The following is a 24,367-nucleotide window of genomic DNA, read 5'->3' on the forward strand; positions in this document are numbered from 1 at the left end:
CTTGACCTGGCGGCGCAGCGTTTGGAGCAACGGAACAGAGGACAATTCTCTTTTCTTTCTCACAACAAGACAAGACTCCCAGTTAGTCACTTTAATCCGCACAAAACTGACTCACGATTGACATATATTTAATGGTTCTGAGAGGGGATAAAGAAGCGGAGTTGCCGCTTCTAAAGAGGAGTGAAGCAAAGATCCAACGAAGCAGTGGCTCGAAGCACTGCTTCATTGGTTCAAGGGTCAAAGCAAATGACTCGTCGACTACTAAATTAGTTGACGATTTCAACAGTCGACGTAGTCGTGACTAGTCGAGGCAGCCCTAGTCACGTTGCCGCTCTACTCTGATTGGCTATCACTCCTCCTCCCCACCAAAAAAAAAAAAAAAAAAAGAAAAAAAAAAAGCAGATTTGCAGGATACATAACATAAAAATAGGAAACCTCTTAAAATAGGCCAAGGTTAGCCATCTTTAAATTTGTCCGAGGTCTGTGCCCCAAGAATGTTCCCTGTGAATTTAAAGACTCTGGCAGTACTAGGATGCTGACCACAGACGGACAGACGCAAAGCCTTTGCAATACCCGATGGCCATATTTTGATGGCTTTGGGTAATAAACTGAAAGCTCAGTCCACCACACTGTGGGAAGCTTTATAGTTCAACCACTGAGGAACACTGACAACATCCTGGAGTGTATGTGTTCATTACACAACCCGGCCAGGCGCAATTCCAAAGAAAAATGGGGTATGAATAGATGTGAAGGGTGATAGATTCATTGGTATGCTCCCTAGCTGGCTGGCAGACAGACAAGACCCACTCCAGAGTTTTGGATCAACGAGAAAGAGATTGTGAGAGTAAGAGAAGAGGACTGGTTCCCATTCAGGGTACCGTGGTGCTAACTTTGAATAAATACACAATCCCATGCATGCACGCACAAACGGAGGCAGCTCAGTGAGGAGTCGCTCCCTTCTCATGCAGATCTTTTGTCTCTCAGTAATGTCTGGTATGCTGGGATACAGGCTTTGCTCAATGACCTGATTTCTACAGGGGCTGCCAAACCACCAAACTGTGTGTATGTGTGTGCGCGTTTGTGTTCATCTGCCTGCAAACCCTTCCTTTGGATAAGACATGGGACTTTACCAGGCAGACATAGACTGGTCCAATAAGACAGCAGGAAGCACACAATACATCAATGACTTGCATGAAGTAAACAAAAAAGGCCTTTAGTTCTCAAAGCAGAAACAAGCATGCAAGTGGATAAGAGGAAACCTGTTTTGATTTCAGTCAGCACAGTAATTATGACCCAAGGCACAGCTAATAGGGCACTGCAGTCTCATCTGAACCCTGCGTGATTTGACCACTTATGGGGACCTGCACTCCATTGTGCATAACTTCACACGGGAAAATGATGTAGTTTTGTTTTTGGCTGCAATCACCATAAGTGTTTTTTTTTTTTTCAGTTCCCGGTGGAGAAGGGAAGACAAAGCAAGTGGGAGATATTGTGTCGGAAAGTGTTAGCGTACACAGCTAACCAGAGTAGCTCCGTTCTCTCGCCTGCAAAACCGCCTCCACATGTTTGTGCTCCGGGTCATAAACAAACCGCAACATGTCCGCTTTCCACCGCATCGTCACTTTTTCTTTGCGTGTAATTTGCCCAAAAACCCATTGAAAATGCCGTGTTCCCCCCTCCCCCAGGAAGTAGAGAAATTACATTATATGTATCATATTTAATCTTTTTAGCACCCGCCCTCAAACTAGACTGCGGTACCCTATTTAATAATTATTTTAAAACAAAAGTGGAATGTTATCGGTTTAGCATTTGCACAATATTTGATGGTATGACAACTCCCCCATAACCACCCAAAGTAGCCACCAAATGCAGGCTCAAAAGCAGCACACTCTGAAATCACTCTTTAAATTAAGTTGCAAAGAAAGACGCTTTTAAAGTTTTTTTTAAACCAGTTTCATTTGTAACTGTTGATGTGTGGTGACACCGCTCCAGGCACTTCCCCTGACATCCTACCTTGTTTCTGGATGAAGATCCTGAGCAGCGGATGAGCCGTTGACACTGCCTTGCAGAAATTGTCATCATTGTTGATCGGTAGAAGGTCCCCGTGGATGTCCGCGTAACCAATCATCACCTCCATGTTGGCAATGCGGTGAATGTGCAGAATGAGCTTGTAGAACTCTTCAAACTTTCCGGGCTTGAGCCTGTTGACGGAGAACCGGCGGAATTCTGCTCCATACTAGAAACAATGAAAGAGAAAATAATTAAAGGCCATTCACTATAACAAGCAAAGAGCAAGTACAAATTACGATGTCTCAACCATGACATTTTTCCAACTGTAATAATCTCAATTTTTCCTTTTTTTGATAACAAATAATACACAGTGCTGGTCAAAATTAAACTTGGTTTTCAATAACTTAATTTAGACCATTGTAGAAAATGCATGTAAAAAGAACGAAGTTGCATAGCCATAATATTTAATACAATGTCCAATTACTGAACAGCAATCACTAAAATAAATAATAAAATACATGCAGGTCATAGTTACTGGCACCAGTTTGATTAATTAAAATCAGCTCCAAAACAAAATACTAAAACAAACAGTTGTTCACCTCAAAAGTCCACCTGATCTGAAATAGCCAATCAATGACGGTGTCGCAGACCGAATGGTCCACCCCTAAAAATTGATCTGCCCTGCCTCCCCTGCGCATGCGTCATTTAGGAGCTCAGTCACTCGTCTGAGACAGAGTCTCTTCACCCAAAGCGATCAAATGGATTAATGGAATTATTAACCATCAGATGACAAAGTAAAACCTCTAAAATCAGTTTTAAGCAGAAACGAGGCGATACTTGGCGACGCTTTGCAATGACTGACGTGCAATGAACACATCAGCTAGCAGCTTGTGTAGCTGCGGCACTCTGATCGCTTCCTCAGTCTTTAATTATGAAATAATGCTGAATTTATGTGGAAATGATTGTTGTACATAAGCTTCAGATATCTGTCGCTGAGAGAGATGATGACTGAAGCGCAGTTTGAAGCAGAAATGAAGTGATAATCTGTGAACCGCGGCTAATGATGCTTGCGCAGTGAAGGCAGGGCGGACAGTTTGGTGTGCGACACTGGCTTTACTGCAGCCATCTGCCTAGTTTGAAAAACTGAAAATCTTTTGCTGCCCACCCAAATTTGTAAGCACACTTTATTCAACACATGAAGTAAGACAAGTACTTACATTTAAAGCAAACACGCATTTAATTTTAAATTTTATTTCAAATTTGAGAGTTTTTTTTTTTTTTTTAGGTTTTATTTATTTTAAAATGACCTCCCATATGCAGTACATTCACAGCACACCAGGGGGCCACAGCCCACACTTTGGGAATAACTGCTTCACTGCACAAAAGGGCTGATGATTTCTAGTTTTTTTTTTTTTTTTTTTTACATTGGCAAAGGATAAAAGATCTGCTTGCAAGCATCAGAAATCAGACATCAAATCAGAAGCTCAGACATCAAAAACATAAGTGCAAAGGTTACAAACATTCATTCTTACTGAAATTACTCCTGGCAGTGATAGGGCGAAAGGCGGGGTAGACCCGGGCTGGACGCTAGTCTATCGCAGGTCCGACACATATAGACAGACAAACGCTTTCACACGCTCACTCTCACCGACAGTCAATTTAGAGCCATCTATTCACCTAACATGCATGTCACTGGAAGTGTGAGGAAGCTGGAGGACCAGTAGGGAACCCATGCAAATGTGGGGAAACACAGAGCCGCCACACAGAAACAAAGCGAACCGGGGATCTTCTAACTGTGAGAAAACAGTGCTAACCTCTAAGCCCCTGTGCTGCCCCTTGGACTTTTTCTGAAATATTTTCATTCATTTTCTGCTGCTTATCTGGGTCACTGTGGCAACAGACCAAGCAACTCTTCCCACACTTCCCATGAAATATTTTGATTATAAAACGGATTCATTTGCATTTATTTCAGAATGCATTCAGAATTTTAATGTTTCCCACAATCCCCCTGCGTGTCCCAAAATGCACCGCGGCACCAGCAGAGTTCCAGCGTCTCACAGTGCATGTAAACAATGGCAAAGCGAGGATGTGGATGGCGCTAATTCAGCATGTTCACGAGCGATTATGATGATGACACGTTCTCTCAAGTTGAGAGGGTTATCTAGAAGGGTGTAGCATCTGTGATGAACTTCTGCTGTGCCCCGATGTTGTCTTGTTGTCCACACTTCACGAGGTGTGTTTACACTGTGCCCTAAACCAGAACTCTGCTGAAAATGACCTCTCGCATGAGTCACAGACAGTGAACCGGCGCGAGATTTTGAAAATTCATTGGGCTAATCTCACCCACCACTTCATGCATCTGACTGAAATGTGGCACAGTGGCCCTGTGTGGCTTGGACACATGCACACTTGTATTTCATCATAATCAAACCAGAATCCTAATGGTTATTGGCGTTCAAACAAACCCACTTTTTTTTTGCTGCTGCATGTACAGATTTCCAACAACCTACTTGCGCATATCAACACAACACCCTAACAACCATGTAAGTTAGTTATTGTGATGCTAAAAAAACAACAACACTTCATAATTAGAACAGCATTCCTCATTTAGCACATGGCTTCATCTCAGGCTGAGAAAATGCAAACTCTGAGTTACCACCAGGTGCCACTACTACTGAAATGTACCAGTGTGTCCCCCCAAAAAGAGACTTTACAAAAAATATTTCACTACTGAACTCAGTCCAAGCCATGTTGTTGTTGCTCTTTGGCCTTATGCAACACATAGCATAGCAGGAAGGCTAAAATAAATGGTTTTAATAACACTGTATCACACTCTTACGAAGTCTTAAACACACACAACATTTAGCTGCGTATTTGACCAAAACAACGGGAAACGAGTGGACAATGCAGGTGGATGAGTAAGCTGCCTCAGTACGTATAATGGCACCGTCAGAGATCCTGACCATCCGTCCATCCTTTCCGCTCAAGATCCTAAACTGGAATAATTGTGCTGCAGCATTCCCCGCTAGGTCACAAAAAACAAACAAAAACCCACCAATGAGGACGCAGCTGAAGGTCATGTGCGACTTGTATACAAGCATGGAAAGGGACGCGGGGAGGAGTGATAGAACAGCAGCGAGGCACAAAAGCCTGACTCTATAAACCACAACAACAGAAAATTGCAGTAGCAGTGCTGTCTGAATCACAGCGGTAATTTGTAGACTTGGTGCTGTTTTTGTTGCTGTAATCTGCAGCTCACAGCTGCAGAGGAGATGAGTGGAAAGAGGATCAGGCGTACTGAAGTCCTGACACGATGTCACACACTAGAATAAAAGAAAACGACCGGGGGACACTGTATCGCTGCTCTGTAATTAGAAGCTGACGTATGAATATAAGAGGAGGCGTGTTTGTAGATTAAGGGGTTGCCAGGCGGGTGTGAGTTTGCAGCCAAATTCACATCTTTGCAAACGTGTGGAAGTGATAAGTTGATCAACAGAAAATATCTATTAAAGACAATGAAGTTAATCTGCTCAGACTTCTAAAATATGACTTGTTACACTTCCTATTTTAAGTTGTTGCAATTTAAATATAACTGACGTTTGAGGGTAAATGATGATTTGATTGATCAGCAACTTAACCTATGACGAAAGGAGCTGCAGCATTAGTTTAAGGCAAACCGGCGTTTCCGAGAATAGAACTCCAGCTAATAAAACTGAAGCTTAATTAGTCGAATACGCTTGACAAACAGGTTTGTCAGTAAGCCGGAACTGCAGCTGGAATTTGGGAAGGTAAAAACCAAACAAAGCAAAGTGAACAGTGAAAGATTTTCAACGTTACATTTATCTCATCACTGCGCTATAATACACTTGTACATATCAGCAACGAGCTTCGCTACAGATCTGAATTTCAATGTTGTTGTGGTACTGCACTTGGTGCAGAGTGTGAACAATCCGGTTCACAAGAAGAACTCGGCCCTCGGGCGTGAGCAAGTCTGAACACGGAACGATTAATCACAGGACCAGTCGCAAAAAACTAAAGAGGATACACTTGCCTTCCTGGCCTATCAGTGCAGTGTGAAGCCAACAGGTTGAAACAAGTCTTGAGATACTTATTGCTGCCTCTTTCATACACACAAGCTGTGACACTGCAGGTATTAAACCAACTGCGTTTTGATTTTTAAACCGTGCATCACTGATGCTTCAAAACTGTTGAAGCACAGCAGCATTTTTACAAAAAACAATCATGATACAGTAGGAACGCTTAATTATGGCACAACTCAAAATCACAAATATTACGGCCAAAACTGACATCACAACTATCCGATACAATTTCTCATTGACTTTTGATGTATACTGCGTTCATTCAATTTCAAAATAAAAACTTGCCATTTTAACAGTGGATTTCCTTTAAATATAACTTCAAATTTAAATATCATTAAAGCTATAAACAAGCAGAAGTAAAAACCCCCTGGAACAGCAGTGACATGAAGGGCCAACATGGTGCAGGTTTTCCTTGCTGAACCATTAGATCAGGTGATTTTACAGAGGAGCGCTTCCCCTCAATTTAACGACTTTATCATCTGTGTAATCACCTGCTGCTGATTGTTTAGCAAAGAAAACCTGCACGGTCTTGGCTCTTAATGCTGTGGGCCAGCAACACGTCCATCTGATGTTTTCTGATGATGTTCAAACATTTATTTGTCCATCTTGATTATTTTTGGAATTTAAACGCTGTCCCCAGGGAAACACTGTGTTAACAAATGTGCTCCACATACAGGAAAAAAAACTGACTTATCTTCTGTTAGGACTTATACTCTGGAAACATGGTAAATCTATTTTTATTTTTTGTAACACTAGCAGCCATGATCAGTCACTTACAGTTTCACAAATGCTAAGCAGTTGAGCGCTATTGTCATATGACAGAAAGATCTCGACACCACTGTTCAGTCCAGCATCTTGAACACAGAGCAGCATACACTCAAACCACTACTGCACAATGCCACTGCACCCTGTGACCTCCATCTACAACTTACCGAGCTACTATGCAAGTGACATTCCTGGACCCCTCTGCGTCCCCAACCCCCATCATGTCTTTCAGCCAAGCGTGACAAAGTACTTCGGAGACTATAATCACTGGAGAGACGAGGCACAGAGAAAGTAGTGAATAGTGCTGGACCCTGCTGCCTTTTGCATTAGGTCACTGGAGGCTGTGGCAGTGGGCTTCATTCCTGGGACCCACAGACAGATACACACATACACACACAGCTGGAAGATCCCCACTTTCAAAACCCACCAGGAATATGGCATCAAGCAGAACGGGAAAAAACAGCACAAGACAGAGCAAATCCATGCAGGACAAAACGAAGCAGCAGCAGTACAGTAAGTACAGTATGCACCGAATCACTTTCTCTTCTTTTCTTTGTGGCCGTTAGCTAGTTAGCTAGTTATAATGAAATACAGGACCTGACCCTCTTATGTTTTCTCTTCAAAGCTTAAAGTCAGACATTGGCTGGTTTTAATAACTCTCCAATGGTTTTCCAGAACAAAGATTGAAATTCAGCAAAAGAGCAGAAGAACAACTCGCTACATTTATTTCCCACGTATACAAAATGTAACTACCTCGAGATGCAACTAAAGCAGCCAAGTGCAGTGCTGAGTTTTCCGGAGATGAGCTCAACTCCAAAAAGCTTGCATAAACTTGTGCCATTTTTCAACATATTTAAAAATTTTAAAGCTCTCTGTGAGACTCCTGGCCGTCTTGTGGTCCGCTCAGTGCAGGCTCAACACACTGGCATGTAATTTTCACACAAAGTATGGAAAGAACTCATCTGAAATATCAGGATTTGAGGACAGAGTGTACGCCTCACCTTCCCCCTTCCCCATGCCGACCTGAGCCAAACATGGGCGGGAAAAGACTTTTCACTACTTTTGTTGAGTGGTGTGCCTGCTGGGTAGGATTCAGCACCAAAGATATATTAGATTAGAGAGAACTTTATTGATCCCTTGGGAAGACTCCCTCAGTGAAACTGAGGTTCCAGTAGCATTGTATTGCAGCACACAGGGTAAGAAGCATACAGAGTATCAAAAGTGAAAGTAAAAAAGAAAAACAGATGTAAATATAAATACAAATACCAGACATACTGATCAACACTGGTTTACTGGCTAGTACTGTTCCTTTAATTCCTGACCTCTAAGCAACCAGGTGAGTGCTGCTCTGGGGCAATACCTGGTGACTTGTGTTACAGTTAATTGTTTTGTCTGTAAAATATGTTCCCATGTATGTTCAAAAGTCTAGAGAAGGGGTAATCAGCTTGTTCCAGAAAGGGCCGAGTGGGTGTAGGTTTTCATTGCAACCACCCACCAGGTGATCTCACTGATTAACATCACTTTGAGCAGATGGAATCAGTTAATCAGTGAGATGACCTGATGGAGTTGGTGGTTGCAAAGAAAACCTGCATCCTCTCGGCCCTTTCTGGAACGAGTTGAATACCTCTGGTCTAGAGTATATGCACAAGAGTTAAATATCTGCACTTGGAGATCATCTTGTAATAAATATGCGACACATTTTAATGGTCAGGCCCAGTTTTCCCGAACAAAACAAAAATAACCGAAGAAGCATCTTCCAAAGGGAGGTACATATACAGTATAAATGTAAGGAAAGAACCCAAAACAATCACTATTCTTGGAAGTCTTTTCCATTCTAAACTGGAGACAGCCGGGAAGTCTGTGTTTAGGAGCTGACCGCTGCCAAGACCTTCAGCTAACACCAACATGGGGAAAAAAAAAAAAAAAAGAGAATAAAGAAGAGCACTCTTTTTCACAAGCAAACATATTTCACATTTTTGCAGGGGTGGTTGAGGCAGGGCTGGGTGGAAATTTGGAGAATCACACGAAATGTATGAGGTTATAATAGACAGCTCCAGTGAAGGTTTGGGTAGAAACTTGCTGGTAGGTTCTGTGATCTTAAATGTATTGTGTCTGGCACCTATAGGAGGGTACAATCAAATCAATCAATGGACTTTTACAAGGCACTTTGAAGAACATATTCAAAGTGCCTTAACCTATATACAGATGAGAACAAAATTATTAAGCTCACTAATGAAATTTAACCAAAATTTTCCCATGTGGTTTTTTTTTTTTTTTTTTTTTTTAACACAGCAAGGAATTTTCAACACAGCATTTCTAAACATCATAGTCTTATTTGGATGCTTCCATTTTACTTTGGACATAGAAACAAAATTGCACAAAAACTACCAGGGTCAAAATTATTAGCCCCCTCAAGAACTGACCTTTTTGTTGACCCATAGCACAAACAACTGCCTGTGCAATGATGTGCTTTAACTTTATAATGCTCACAGCTTGTAAATCAAGTTAAAATGACGGTATCTTCAATGTACACACAGTAAAAAAGCTTCAGTAAGAGTATTGAGATGTCGCTGAGAAAGAAATCATAACAAAAACAAAAGAAATCAGTTTAGACTTGAGAAAAAGAATTGCTGATGCTTTTAAAGTGTTTCCATAGAGTTCCTAAGTGTCAATAACTGGAGTAAGAAGTGTCATAAGAAATTCAAAGAGAGCCACAAGTACAGAACAAGCCCGGAAAAGGTAGATAGATAGAGGGAGACTCTGAAAAGAAAGTACTTATCAAAACTAGTGAGTGATGTGTCTAAAGACCCCCAGAACTACTGCCAAGACACTCGTGAGTAACTCAGCCAACGTGGGGAAACTGTAGTCTCAAAGCAGACGACATTGTAGCCCTGGTTAGGATTTGACTGTTTGAGGTCGCAGGCCACATATGGGTAAAGAGGTGGAGTGTAGGCGAGGCCGTATGAGCTGGGTAGGATAAATGAAATCCGAACAGACACGTTCAGCAAACAGGCTAACCTCTGTTCAATTAACAATTAAAGAAAGATCAAAAATTAATAGGTACGACTACATCGATGTGCGGCCCCTTGAATCGAACTAAATGTACTATGAACCAGTTGGTGATTTGATTATTTTTGGCTTGCTGCTACTTGCGCATCATCAAACTCTCGTAAAAGTTCAAAAGTCAACGCAAGACTCTTGAGAGACTGGGCACAGGAACATTTAACCTTGCTAGGTAAAAAAAAAAAAAAAATATCTGGTAGTGGTAGGCGGTACACCAGATAACTGTAACTGTTTGAACTTTATGTTCAGTTCACAATATGTTAATACTGTCACACCAATTCAGATTAGGAAAGTCATGCCGTGCTATTTGTACTATGCTAACAACAGCAGACTTCTTCTACGCTTCACTTTCTGTATGTGGTGCCGACACCCCCCCCAGTGGTGAACAAAAGTCCAGCAGAGCCAGTGCCAATATGTTGCAGCACAGAAGCAGAAATTTGAAGAGCCCTGATTATTCATGAAATATGAATTTGGAGGTAAGCAACACCACTTTTGGGTTATTCTAATTCATCATGGAAAATCATTGTCTACATGAAACAAAGAATATGACTGAACTGCTTCATATCTCACCAAATCAAATTGTTCCATTATAAAAAAGTACTGTTCGTGAATCGTATCATCGCCCATGTATCTTGATACGCATCGTATTGTTTTCTAAGTGATGCACACCCAATTAACAGCAACAACAACAGCTGTAATAGTTAAAAAAGACTAGGTCTAAAACTTTAGCGTTCATTGTGGGTTGCACTTCACATTCTGCTTGCTCTGTCCATTCCTTTCCTCCCTGCAGTTTTTTTTCCTCTGGCAATCACTGCAGCGCACAGGGGCAGGCAGCACATCTGGGACAAGTTAAATGGAGCTGACTTGTCTCTGCTCAGCTCTGGCCCGGTCTGTGTGGTTGAGTTTCGAAGGTTTAAAATTCTCTGCAGGTATCGCCTGCACCCGTCACATAAATACAGCCGACCCCACACACCACTAGCAACTTTATTCATACAGATACAGATGTCGGCCAAACTTAAAAGGGGGAAAAGAAGGTGGGTGAGCCAGACGTACAACAGGGGACGGGACTGTGAAACTTCAAAGACTGGCGATGAGAAGAGTGATGGGGTAAATGGAACTGGCATTCCTCTCCAATCCATCGAGTGTTGAGGAAAAAGTGCTGGTGGGGGTTCACCAACCTTGCTATTCTATACTTTCTCTTGAATATATTTAACTACTGCTTGTGGTTGGAATCCAGCTGCCTCTCTGCTGACCACGTGTATATTCCCAAAACAGAGACGACATGCTGCTGATTTACACACCACAAAACTTTCACTGCCATCTGGCTCACAGATACCAAAGTTGCCCTACTATAGAAATTTCATTGCTTAGTACCAATAAGAAGACATAATGAATTTCACTATAAATTGCAAAATAAAAAATAATGGATCCTTTCCTTATAAATATATACTGGATATATAAAGTTTTAACTAGGAATATGCACATTTTATGTAATTTCAAAGGAAATAATTGCAATAAAAACTCAAAATTTAAATATTAAACACATGCCACATTCTCAACCAACACTGAGGACATTTTAAGTTGTACTTTTTCATGAAATTCCTCATCTTGTTTTGGGAAGTCTATCTTTATTTTGTTTTGTCCTGTTAGAATCTGCATCGCAGATAGTCACCGCACCGAGTTTGGTCTGCTTGCTGTTTCTTCCTGTAAAAATACCAAACTGCTGAAGAATGTTTTTATCTTTACCAACTTTTGCCAATGTCCTTGTGTGAAAGCAGCTCAGTAGACTGGTTTCCGTAAACTTAACCAGGTCCATACATGAGTAAAGTGACTTCAGGCTGTGTTGCCTGTTTTTGGAGACCACTTTCTTATCTTTTATCAGGTGTGGTGACAGACAGCAAGCAGGCTAGGAGGATTAAGATTGCTCTCTCTCAGACCACACACACCGGGAAAAAGAAATCTGACACAACATGAAAACTGCAATTGAGTAATTTGTCTTTTTTAAAAATAAATGGAAATTGGGTCAACTTGCCTTCATGGATTTATAATATAATACTGGACTGGGCCAAGAACATCCATCTCAAATTGGTCTTAATGCATTAACCTATTCTCCACAATAACAAATCAATTAATCCTTTGATTATTTTCTTGATTAGTTGTTGCATCCATAAAATGTCAGAAAATGGTGAAAAATTTCTAATGTTTTTCAGAGTCCAAGATGATGCCTTCAAATGTCTTGTCTTGTTCATAACCCAGAGATATTCAGTTTACTGCCACCGGAGTAAAGAAACTAGTAAAATAAACCAGTAGGTATTCACATTTAAGAATCTGAAATCAGACCATTTGGATTCAAAAAGAAAAGATTCAAAACAATTAACAGATTACAGGTGGCCACAGAAAATATGATCTCTGCAGATGAATTGTATATTTCAGCTTTATACAAGCGCACAAGTGCACAAGGCTGAAACCTGCCACAACTCAAACATTTACTTTGGGAAAGAGATATGATGTGAGATTTCATAGCTGCTGCATTTTGTGGACATTGCTTCTGTAGAGTACCATCACTGACCCTTTTTTCTGACACAATAAGGGTCAATGACAACAGCCCCCCACCACCCCCCGGTCTCCTGGTGAGGGCCTCTCGCTCCGTACATGTGACTGTGTAAATCCTTTACAAGTTTGAACAGGCCCCAGTTCCACTCTCAGCGGCATCCCTTACCCAGCCACACACCATCACAGAGATCTTCCCTTGTGTGGTGACACATATCCTCATCTGTTCCTGCTCCTGCATTGCTCCACTAACTCCATTTTCTTCTCTTCTCCGTAGTCAACCTACCCCTATCTAATATAGGCACACAGAGTCAAAACGGACTGTGGGAGTATTCCCCACGAGCTGTCAGTGTCCATTGTTTCTGTAAGTCTCTAGGACACATTTCATATCAGGACAAGAGTCAGCGCTCATTCGTCCCCTCCTCCATTCTTTTCCTTCCTCTCAAATCATGAACTGCTGAGCTGGCCTGACTCAAACACCAATTCATGGCCCACGTGTTTGGAAAAGAGGGGGTGGGTGGATAAGGGCTAGTGTCTTCTCATGGTGTCTCTATTCCACCCAGACCTTTGTGAGTCAGCACAGGAGTGTATAAAAAAAAAAAAAGTAAAAGCATATTGTGCTTAAGAACAAGAGCTGAAGGTCAAAAGTCTGAGCAACTCTGCAGCATCATTCAATCATAGTGGATTTAATGCCAGACAGCAAACCAGACTACTAAACTTGCTGAGATTAACCTTTATGTGGTCTGACTAAAAAGTTATTTAATGCTGAAATGAGATACAGGAACAGGCTTGAGCAAGGATATCCAGTGCTAACATAACCCAACATCATGAGTACAGTAATGAGAAACACTCATTCTGAAATAATACCAGTCAGTAAGTAAAATTTATTTATATACAACCTTTCATCGACAGAATCATGAAATACAATACTAACATGCATCATGCAAGAAAATGCCAGGACTACAGTAAAACATGCACAATAATCCTAGAAAAGTTAAGATATGTAAAAGGACAAAATGATAAAGAAATACTACCCAAATGCCTGTCTGAACAAAAATGTCTTCAAAAGTTGTTGACAGTATACATTTTATGAAGACCGACGGGTAACTCATTACAAGGTTTAGGTGCTACAGTTTGAAAAGCACCACGTTTTTATTAGTGGAACTCCAATAATCTTTGGGCTGAGGACCTTAACAGTGATGGGACTATAAGTTTTTAAAAGGTCTGAGATATACTCAGGTGCTTGACACTGCTAAACTTAAAATGTTAAAATCAAAAGGTTTTTAATGATTTCTAAAATGGAAAGCCAATACTGGTGTTGTTGTGTAGGTCTGTAATTTACAGGTGACGATGGATCAAGATGAGGTTTGTTCAGCTACGGTTCAACAGCTGCATACATGAAATGATTAGGAACACACCCAGTCATAAAAAACAGATTTAGTCAAGCTACAAATAAGAACCAAATGAGTTAACATCATTTAAACATCAAGGGGACCAGATGATTGTTTTATATTACTCATAATGTCAGAGTAATATCCTCCAAGGACACAGAGGAAAAAGAATCAAAACCTTCATGGCTTGAGAACCTATAATTGGGTGGCTGGACAATGGAGAACAGGTCGAGCAAACCTTTCTTGCATTTTCCACAAAGTAATTAAGAAAGTGAAAAAACAAGCAAATACAAAAAAGGTGCATATTTCCTTGATTTAACACCCATGCATTTATTTTTTCAAACCATGTCCCAGTGCCTAAACGACGCAGACCTTTATTTAAGGCCGGTGATTATTAACAAAATGCTGCTTGCTGTCTGCACTGTAATATGGTGTTAGGTTTCACACATAGCACTGGGTGTGCGAACCAAAGAAAACCGCTTAGATCAGGGCACTCTGTATCGCTGTGTACCCTCTTCAAGCCAGTCTCCGTAGCCTGACATGCACCAACCAAAAACTGAAACTACACACAACGATGGAGACCTCAAGGGCTGTGACTGGTCGCTTTTCTGGTTTCACTCCTTCCTCTCCCATCATATTTGAAAAGTTTTTGCATTTAGATTTAGATCATGAATCAAGAGAAACATTTGGCAGAAAAAGTCCGCAAATATGACCAACTTTACAACATGGAGTCAAAAACTACAAAAACTGCAATTCATGGAGGGAAATTGCACGCAACGTTGGTTTGGAGGTTGATGCTTGTATAAAGAAGTGGAGCTAGTTGAGGGACAAACTGGCCCAGAAAAAAGGTGGTGGTGGTGGTGGTGGGGGGAGACAAGCAGGAACCATAGACTGTATATATACCAGGAACAGTGGCGGTGCAGGCGGAAAGAAAGTCCCGCCTTGTTCTCCATGTCGCGCCTCCTACTATTCCAGCAGTAAACTGCATTACGACACCCACCAACATGATGAAGAACTTTGAAAGGGTCACGCCCACATCATTGCGTGGCCACGGAGTTGCAGAAGCAGAAATCAGGCCCGGCGCTCATGTAAGGCAGGCCCTTATTTTTTTTCAGACAAAGTTTTTACCCGGCCATCAAATGAGGCAGGCCCCTATACAAGGCCAGGCGTTTAATCGATACGGTACATGCATAGGTACAAGAAACACAATTGATATCAAACAAGACCTTTAAGTTTCTCTCATTAGATGATACCACATTACTGGTATATACAGCATGGGCATCCTTTGGCATATCATTAAAAACTGTTACAACATCCTTCAAATAAAGCCTATGAATCTCAAACTTGGACTTCCATAAGCATTCAAACTTTTGACATTCATGGTAAAAACTACGTATATATTTATTAATCCAAGGGGGTGATTTGTAAGAAGAAGACAATTTTGATATCATGGGTGCCACTTTGCCTAATACAACAGTACATCTGCCATTGAACATCTGGACAAATGTTTCCACATCGTCACAATCTGGCACTGATGAAGAGTTAAATAAAATGGAGAATTTATCCACCACACACCAAGTAATAAATCACCTACAAATGTGAAGTTCCATGGCATAATACCCACAGCAAAGCAGAGCTCAAAGAAAACACAACTGTGATCACTTAGAAGAAAATATTTCACTTGAACATAAAAATATGGAGAACATGTGAAAATACCATGTCAAAAGTATGTTATATTAAAAACATACAAACAACCTTCAGAACATCTTAATCGTTGAAGACAATTACGCCAAACTTACAGGCACAATAGTAATGAGTTACACACTTTAGATCCTACTTATTCTGTCAATATTACGGCAACTTAGTATGGGCTCTTACCAAACTCACAGCACCTAGTGATTTATGGCAACTGACTTACTGTAGCCAATCAAATGTGCTTGTATATTTATGTGTATGCTGTGGATAACAGTCAAACCAATAAGAAGCATGAATTTCTTATTCTTTTAAACTATTAATCTATGTGTGGCTATCCTTGTAAGATGTTACTTTAATTTATAGAATACAAATATAGACAAGAACCATGAAATTCAATTAAAAAAGAGCAAAATATGAATATTTCATCATGTTAAAACAGTGGTTAAATCTGCCAACTGGCCACAGAAGGGTTAATGACTTAAAGCCTGAAGCTCCTGTTCCTGCACTAAAAAAGAAGTAAAGAAAACAACAAAATAACATCTGACTTCCTCAGTGTGGTTACACCACAAGGGGATACAATGAGAGTAAACATCCCTGAAGAACCAGTCAACGCCCCTCAGAAAGACCACATCAGGTTATTTCAAGGAAAACACTGCAACCATCCTGCAAAAGGTTTCTCATATACAAATAAGCCTTTGCAGAATTACCCAGTAGCAAAGGTCTGATCAGCTCTTCCCTAAAAGCACGGCCCATGACTCAGAAAGAGACACGTAATGTACAAAAAAAAAAAAAAGTAGTTAGAAGAGTTCATGCTGTTCATGACTGTACAGAACTGTCACTGTTTGCACAAGATATACTTCAAAGCTCAACTTCTGACAACACCTCCCACTGCCTGCATGCCACACTGATGTTCTGTCAAAGCACCTTCAGCCAAATACTACTGTGGCACTCAGACTGTATAATTCACCCCCTTCTGCAGGCTGAATACTTAACGAACAGAGTTATTTAGAATTATGTGCAATATTGTCAAACATCTGGTGCAAATGTCTTCCAGTCATTTTGCCTAAATTGTGGTACTTCTTGTAAAAATAAATAAATAAACAAACAACAACTGTTCACTGTTTCTATACTCTGGCAAAATAATTTCCGTCAGGATAAATAAAGTTGATCTTATCTCATTAATGATCGGCGAAAATAAAGTCCAAGACATTTTCAGTGATTTGAAAATCTTCACGTATCCATCCCTTCCTTTGTCCATTTAGTTACTGTTAAATTACTACAAGCACATTTTGACTGTCATTTCAACAGTATTGTGGTGGTGCAGAGACACCAAACGACAAAAAATTGCCACTACCAAAATATTTACATACCAGACTATATGTATTGGCTTCAAGTGCTGCAATGAAAATATCCATCACCTTCCCAACCTCTTCTGTACGCAATTCAAAACCTGAGTATGCTTGTTTGTAGGACAAAGTGTTCATATGTTTTGGTAATAATCTCTTGCAAGAATCCTTGATGCTCAGTAGCACTGTTAAAAACAGACATTTCTGTAAAATTAAACTACACAACTATTTGCCACAAATGGGCAAATATTTGTGCAAGCCTTTCTGATTGAAGTTAATGGTCTGTATACGTTTTCTTTACTAATTTATGACCACAAAAGCATGCAATGTAGCATAAATGATCCTTTCTTGGAAACCAGCACAACACAGCTGGATAAAAGCGAGCTCTGTGGTTCTGGAGGCGACCTTTCCATTAGCATTTATGTATGGGGTGGACGAGCTGTCGTGATGCAAAGCAAGACTGTTCATTGTAATTATAGAATCTCCAAATATCCCTCTGTAGGGTCATGCTTAGGAAAGCATCCTTCTCATGGTTTATCAGGTCTTTGCCAAAAAGCTGCATATTGCCACAGTCATCTGGCTTCATGCAAAATCACAAGGCCATTCAAATGAGCAGCATGTCATTTAATCCTAAAGTATAACGTCAGCTGAAAGCTTAGCAAGGATACACCAGAATACAAAATATGATAAACTGTACATGAGCTAGAGAAGGACAAGGAGGGAAAGCACCTTTCATATTCAGGGACAACTGCATTCTTTAAGCGCCAGCGCACACTTTCACAAAGTGAGCTTAAAAAAAGAATCTTCTCAAAGTCCACAAATCCTCCACAAGCTTGCAGCCGTGTTCTGTCACTTATATGTGTGTGAATTAGCGTGAGTATTCCCATGCTGGCACGTACCCACACGTAGTGCATGTCTGGCCTTGTCCCTCAAGTAACGCTGTAATTAAGGAGGAACTGCAATGTGAAGTCTCACAGCAAACTGTTTCTGCACAAACCAGCAACTCCTCCCTCAAAAACCCACTAACACCCACCCAACATCCATATTCCCAAAATCCTCACGCTCTTCCTCCAGGTTGCTGATGGTTTGGGTCTAAACTTGGCTTGGGAATTTTCCACTGCCATGCTCATATGGATTTGTTCAAGAAAAAACCTGATAACTGATAAGATGGGCACTCACTTCATCCCACACATTGTTCAAACAAGTGAAATAAAAAATGAAAATCCTCATTTTGTCAGCCAAAGCAGAGCAGAAAGGACATCTTTTAAACGCTGATTATTTTGTAGCAGCAGCAACAACAGCAGCAGCATCTCATTTCTTGTTATGAGACAGCACTGATAAAGGAACAGCAGTGACGAGAACTTTATCGATCTTCTTCATTGTCCTCGTTTAACTGGTTCAGCTGACTGAGATGAGGAAAACAAATGATCCTCTGAGTGGATCCAAAGTGGTGCAGACTTTTCTAGCAGACAATGTTATTCAGACAGTGATTTCTGCAGATACTAACATGGCATGTTTAATGCCATAGGGCACATTTTTGTATGATCAAAGCTGTCCAACTTTGCCAGACACACAAATGTCAACTCCAGTATTTCTCAAAATTAATGGGAAACATCAGCACATGTCTTTCGAATGCAGTGAATTTTGGATTTTTGGGGAAACTGGAAAAATTCTGAATGTGATATTTCTATTAGAGGAAACATTTAATGTCTCAGTTATCCATAAAAATCCATGAGTGTGACATTTAAAGGTGCATTATTCTCAAGTAAAACATCAAATTGAGAGAAGAAAATAGAGAAGCCCCATGTAGGTCCTAAGTCCCATTAGCACCGGGGCTTATCCATGGATTCAACAGTGTGAAGCGGATGAAAGCCTCAGACCGCCCCTGGATGAGATGCCAGTCCATCTCAGGTTAAGCAGCTCTTATACCTGGCTGGGTACAGCACAGTTTTCCATCGTTGTGCCTTTGCACAGCTCATTTGTATCTCGGGGGGAGGATACAATGCTGCCTGGCACAGATCGTAACAATCTGGGGAAGCTCACGTCCGGTTTGAAAAAGTTAGAAATTTTAAGGTGTTTTGTCTCCCGACCACCTTGTACATCTCTGAGCAGACATGTCTCATGTCTGCATCCCATTTTCAGGCAGAACACAAAAAGAATCACTGGGAAATATTAGGAGTTGAGGATGTAGAGTGCCCCACACCTTCCCCGTGGCATACTGAGTTGAGCGCAGGAGGCACCCAAGGGGACAGGCGTCCAAACTGCACAGAAAAAGGAAAAAAACGAACAAGAAAACACTTTCCCCAAATTTGCAGCATGGTGTGCCTGCTTGGGAGGACTCTAAGCCAAATGTAGCCAGGTGGGAGCTGCTTTGGAGCAATAAGAGATGGTACACAGAGTTTTACCTCAAGCTGTTATGACCCCAACTTGGCCAGGTGAGAAAGCAGCTTTACTTTACCAGACAAGGCTGGTATCCATTTTCAGCTGGATGGACTGTGACGAAGGAATGGAAGCATCTTGTCTGAATGGCATGGACAGGGAGTCCGTGCCATTCAGTGACTGGGAATCAAATCCAGGTTTATATATTGGTAGCCCATCTACTGTCCCGCTGACGTACCTGCATTATTCTCACGCATCAAAATAAGGTTTGAGATATATATATATAATTTTGCATGCTTTTTTTTTTTTTTTTTTTTTTACAGCCCATTGTGTTCTGCGTCCTTATCAGGCGGACCGGTCGCGACACCGGTCGGCATCACCGTGATTGCTCTCATTGCCTCCGATGCACTTACTGAGTCTGCGGGCCACTCACACCGCCCTCCTGTCCGCTGTGCGGAGCTGCGCCAAATCTGGCAACAGGTCCAGAGACTACGCTCGCTGTTTTGATGTGGATGTTGACCGCAGCCGCAGAGCTCCGTGGCCACCGAGAGAGGACTTGGATTCTTTGCGGGTCCCGCATCCGTACCTCCGAAGGCAGTGAGCGAAGGGAGAGTTCTGCGTGTGTCTGTTTATAATCTTCTCGCCCAGAAGAAAAAAAGAGAGTGTTTATACAGGAGAGAAAAGTGAGAAAATGTTAATGCCTGTTTGAGAAAAGTGTATAAAGTGTGTAGTGAGAGGTTTTACAGACTTAAAACAACTATAATAATTGCAAAAAATAGCGCTGACTACTTCGTGGATTTCGCTTATCGCGGGTTATTTTTAGAACGCAACTCCCGCGATAAACGAGGGACCACTGTATACACACACACACACACAAAAAACCCTGGGAAACATGCACATGATAGCCGACTTGAGTTCTAATAATAGTCTAAAACAAAGCCTTCCTCCCTGACCCATAAACACAAGACACAAGCAAACAAACACAAGAACAAAACCCTCACATAAAAACAGGCAAAGTCACAATTCTTTTTCATCCAAGTTAGGGGGAAAGCGGTGGTCTAGTGGTTTAGCGTTGCGCTTGAGGCTCCTCGATTCAAACCCCATCCGGACCAGAAAAAAAAAAAAAAAAAAAAAAAAAAAAAAATCCACTTAGGACACTTGGGCAAGGTCCTTAATCCCCAACAGTGGGGCAGATATGTACAAAAATTGCCCAACATGTTCACGTGCAGCAGAAAGTACGCAAATTTGCATACAAAATCTTTGAAGTATGCTGATTTTAGATTTTGCTGGATCCAAGAGCTTTCTCCAAGGGATCCAGAAGCAACATGAGAATTAAGATGGCTGCCAATATTATTGGTTCATTAGATTGCATACTCCAATCTTTGACACCTCATCACCTTTGAATGTCAGTCGGACAGTTTGTCAGTAGGAGTCAGGATAGCTCAGTGGTTAGAGTGTTAGTCCACTAATCCAGGTAAAATGTAGGCTCTCCTGGGAAACCAGTTCAAAAGAACTTAAGCAGAAGTCCTGTGTAAACATGCTAACAATGTGAACCAGGTTTTAATCTGTTGGTTTTGATGAAATCCAAATTACATGCAGCAGCATTTTGATGGCAAAGAATATAATTGAGTACATTTACGGGTAAATTAGGCAGATATTTTACACTTAAGACTGGCTGACATGCCTTAACTCACAGCACGTCATTTTTCTCAATTTTCAGGTGGCTGTTCCTATGTGAAATGCTTGTTAAAGAGTCCATTTCAGGTTGTTGATAATACAATAATATTTTTGAAGGCAACAGAAGCTTTGAATACAATAGGCCTGACACTCTTCATTGCAATAATTTCTTATGTTCTTTATTTTTCAGGACTTATCAGGTATCTGGTGGCAGGTGGAATGTAGAGTAGAATTAAATTAACTGTATTATGAATTAATAACAAATGTATTAATTATTCTATATTAATAACTTATTAATTCAGCATATGAAAATACTCTTGTGTACCAAAATTCAGTAACCTGTGTCCCAAGATAGTGACTATCAATGTTTCAACATAGCAGCCATACTGGAATTCAAGATCGTAGTTCAATGGTTAGACCTCTTGGATCCGACAATTTTTGAATTCAGCAATTGAAAATACACCTGTATGCAAAATTTTACACTTTCTGTCCGAAGTGAACATCTTTTTCCACATACTGCCCCACTACAAGTTGCTCCCAGTGTGTAGTGAGTGCCTTCCATGGCAGCACCCTGACATCTGTGTGCGAGTGTGTCTGTGTGAATGGGCGAATGTGAGGCAACATTGTGGCCTAGTCACACGGCAGACGACGATTCCTGAACGAAGGGAAAAAGTAAAAAAAAGTCACATTTCATTGAGAAAAGGTGGATGAAAGAGCTTTATCACTGAACAGCCTGCGAAGCAAGAGCGCAAAAGGGACGAAAGAGGAACTTAACAAAACCGAAGCTCACGATCGACACTTTAAACAAAATGTGCCTGGAGTCACAGCTGGAGCAGTGTGTGTCTGCATCTCTGAGTTCCAGGACTCGGCGCTGGGACGGAGCTCATAGCACCTGAGTCCTGGAGAAACTGCAAACAGAAGCTGTGGAGATCTGTGTGCACGTCAGTGGACCACCTGCTCTGGTTCCTCGTCCAGAACAAGAGAGGGATCATCTCCATCATCATCAGAATCCTCACTGTCTGTCAACACGCTGCGCGCTCCGTCTTGTTCCAATTAAAAAGAAAGAAAAAAGTGTGGTCTGATCACTGCTGTATCACAGTATTATGTTCTATATTGATTTATAACAGAAAACTGTCAAAAGGGAGAATAAATATAAATATAAAGATGATTGAATATATCAGAGCAGTAAATTAATCAGTGTGTGTGAACGCACACACTGACTCACATGTGCAGTTATTCCACCAGCTGATCACTGATCCACAACGTGAATTCTACCTTCCAGAACAGCTCTTTATATCATCATTTGATTCAACTACCAGTTGCCACATGTACAGAAGGACTGGATTGTCATTCCTACACTCATATTGTTATATTTAATACAAAATAATAAGCGCACGCAGAATGCTGCATTCACGTACCGTCGGAAATTGCACAACTTTTTTGCTGTTTCAAATTCAACAGTTGCTTGTGGCAAAATAATTAATTATATCCACACAAAAGATTAATTCTGGCCTATGTAAGGTGCCTGAGCCCATTGAAGCTGACCCCCCAAACAAAAAAAAAAATCCAAGCAAGCAGGCTGAGTTTGTCAGGTAATTTCCAACGGTACATGAAGCAGCAGCAGCCTCAGCGCTCACAAACCGGCTTCTGCACTGTGTGAAAACATTCAGCTGCTCCAGTGAAGTCAAATTAAACAATAACGTTACAAAAACTAAACAAACGATTAAAAAACTTCAAGAACAACAGCAAAACAAAACAGACAAATTGAGGTTTTCGTTGCCCTTCATTCAACTTTTTCAACAGTTTAAAAATCCTGATGAAGTGCCAGCTGCAGGAACTAAGCTGCACAAAGGTTAAACGATGCCAAAGAAAGTCAATCAAAGTCCAGATTTCTTGTTTCGTCAGGGCTTTGTTGCCCTTCGTTAAGTGCCGTGTGACTGGGCCATTGAAAAGTGCTATATAAATGCAGTCCATTTACCATTTACACACACACACACAAAAATAAGTAGTCTGGTATTATTGAAAAGGTGGATGCTGCTGAGGGGTGGCCATAGCAGCTTAGGAGGTTGTTTGCCTCTAGAGAATTGGCAATATTCACCACATCCAGGGTACAATTTACAGAGTTTCTGTCTCTACAATTAAAATGCAATGCAAGGTCAATTTCTACTTAGCTGGCATCTTGGAGAATTAAAAGGAGCTCTGTATGAATTTTAAAAACTAGCAAAAAAAAAAAAAAAAACCAAACATCTGAAGTACTTGAGTAAAAAGACAAAGAACCCACTCACAGTAACAGATTTTGGCATAAATATCAGAAATAATGTAGACTCAAGGTTTTAATGAGGTTACAACAAAAACAAGCTGGGAAAAAAGAACATCAAAAAGTGCAAGATGGGAGTTCTACTTCTAGGAGGACCCTGAGACAGACACTCCTGTCCCATAAGTGGAAACGTCATTGTGGGGGAGTAGGGACACAGTTCAAAGCAGGGTCGTAAACCAAAATGAAGGCAGGGACTTAGGAAACACAAACAGCAATATAGGTTTGCCAGACACAATAGCCCTTACAAGTTTAATTAAAACACTAGGCCTCCGCCCTCAGATGAGATGATGTGTGTGTGGGAGGGAGGCAGCGAGCATAAAGACAATCACACACAAGGATTAAAAAAAGGTCATGCATGTGTATTTATAGCTATGTTGGGGAAAGAAACAAAAAATCTGCGTGTAAAAGAGTGTTTATAGATTACAAAATTACAGGTAAAGTTCCACGTATCTCCATTCTAGACAATTCAAAGGCATAATGACCCTTGTCTGGTGACCTGCTTTGTGGATGTGGTGTGGATTTGTGCTGGTACATAATTATTGGTAATTGCTTTACTGATCTAACATTTGCAAGCAAAAAAAAAAGTGCATAATAAAACACACAAGAGTTAATATGCAAAGTTTAACAACCAATAAAAACAAATTAAAAATCAAATAAGCAAAGAGACACATATCGTACAATATATATATTTTTTTTAACCGACACTTGTTAAAACCATGTTAACTGTAAGCAACAGAAAAAAATACAAGTCCAAAGAACTGGACTTTCTATGTATCTACAGGCAGATCATTTCAAAATGGACCAGAAACAGTCTGCCCACTGCTCCTTAATTTTAAGAATACCAAGTAGATCTGCATCCTGAGAGCACAACGAAAAATGCAAGAGGGTGCACGTGTACAACCATTCAGAGCCTTATAGGTCAACAACAGAACTTTAAAATCTGCACACTCACAGGAAGCCAGTGCTGGGAAGCAATTTCCTTCTTTAGCAGCCATATTATGAATCCCCTGAAGGTCAAAAGCACACCAAGATTTTTAACTCTTTTGATGTGATGGCTAGTGACGATGTTGAAAT

General features: G+C 40.8%; 1 protein-coding gene across 2 annotated transcripts in view; it reads right to left on the reverse strand.

Annotated features, from left to right (window-relative positions):
• pard6gb (par-6 family cell polarity regulator gamma b) overlaps positions 1 to 24,367 on the reverse strand; it is an 87,489-nt gene that overhangs the window by 40,261 nt on the left and 22,861 nt on the right. The window contains exon 1 of one of the 2 annotated variants that reach the window (XM_034160937.1): positions 2,014 to 2,276. The exons of the other annotated variant lie outside the window; for it this stretch is intronic. Within the exon in view, the coding sequence (XP_034016828.1) occupies positions 2,014 to 2,137 (124 nt within the window). The 5' untranslated portion in view covers positions 2,138 to 2,276. Of the gene's footprint in view, positions 1 to 2,013; positions 2,277 to 24,367 lie in introns of those variants that run through there. 2 annotated transcript variants of the gene reach the window in all.

The sequence above is a fragment of the Thalassophryne amazonica genome, chromosome 20 (genome assembly GCF_902500255.1).
Source record: "Thalassophryne amazonica chromosome 20, fThaAma1.1, whole genome shotgun sequence".
In the NCBI taxonomy this organism is placed as follows: domain Eukaryota; kingdom Metazoa; phylum Chordata; class Actinopteri; order Batrachoidiformes; family Batrachoididae; genus Thalassophryne; species Thalassophryne amazonica.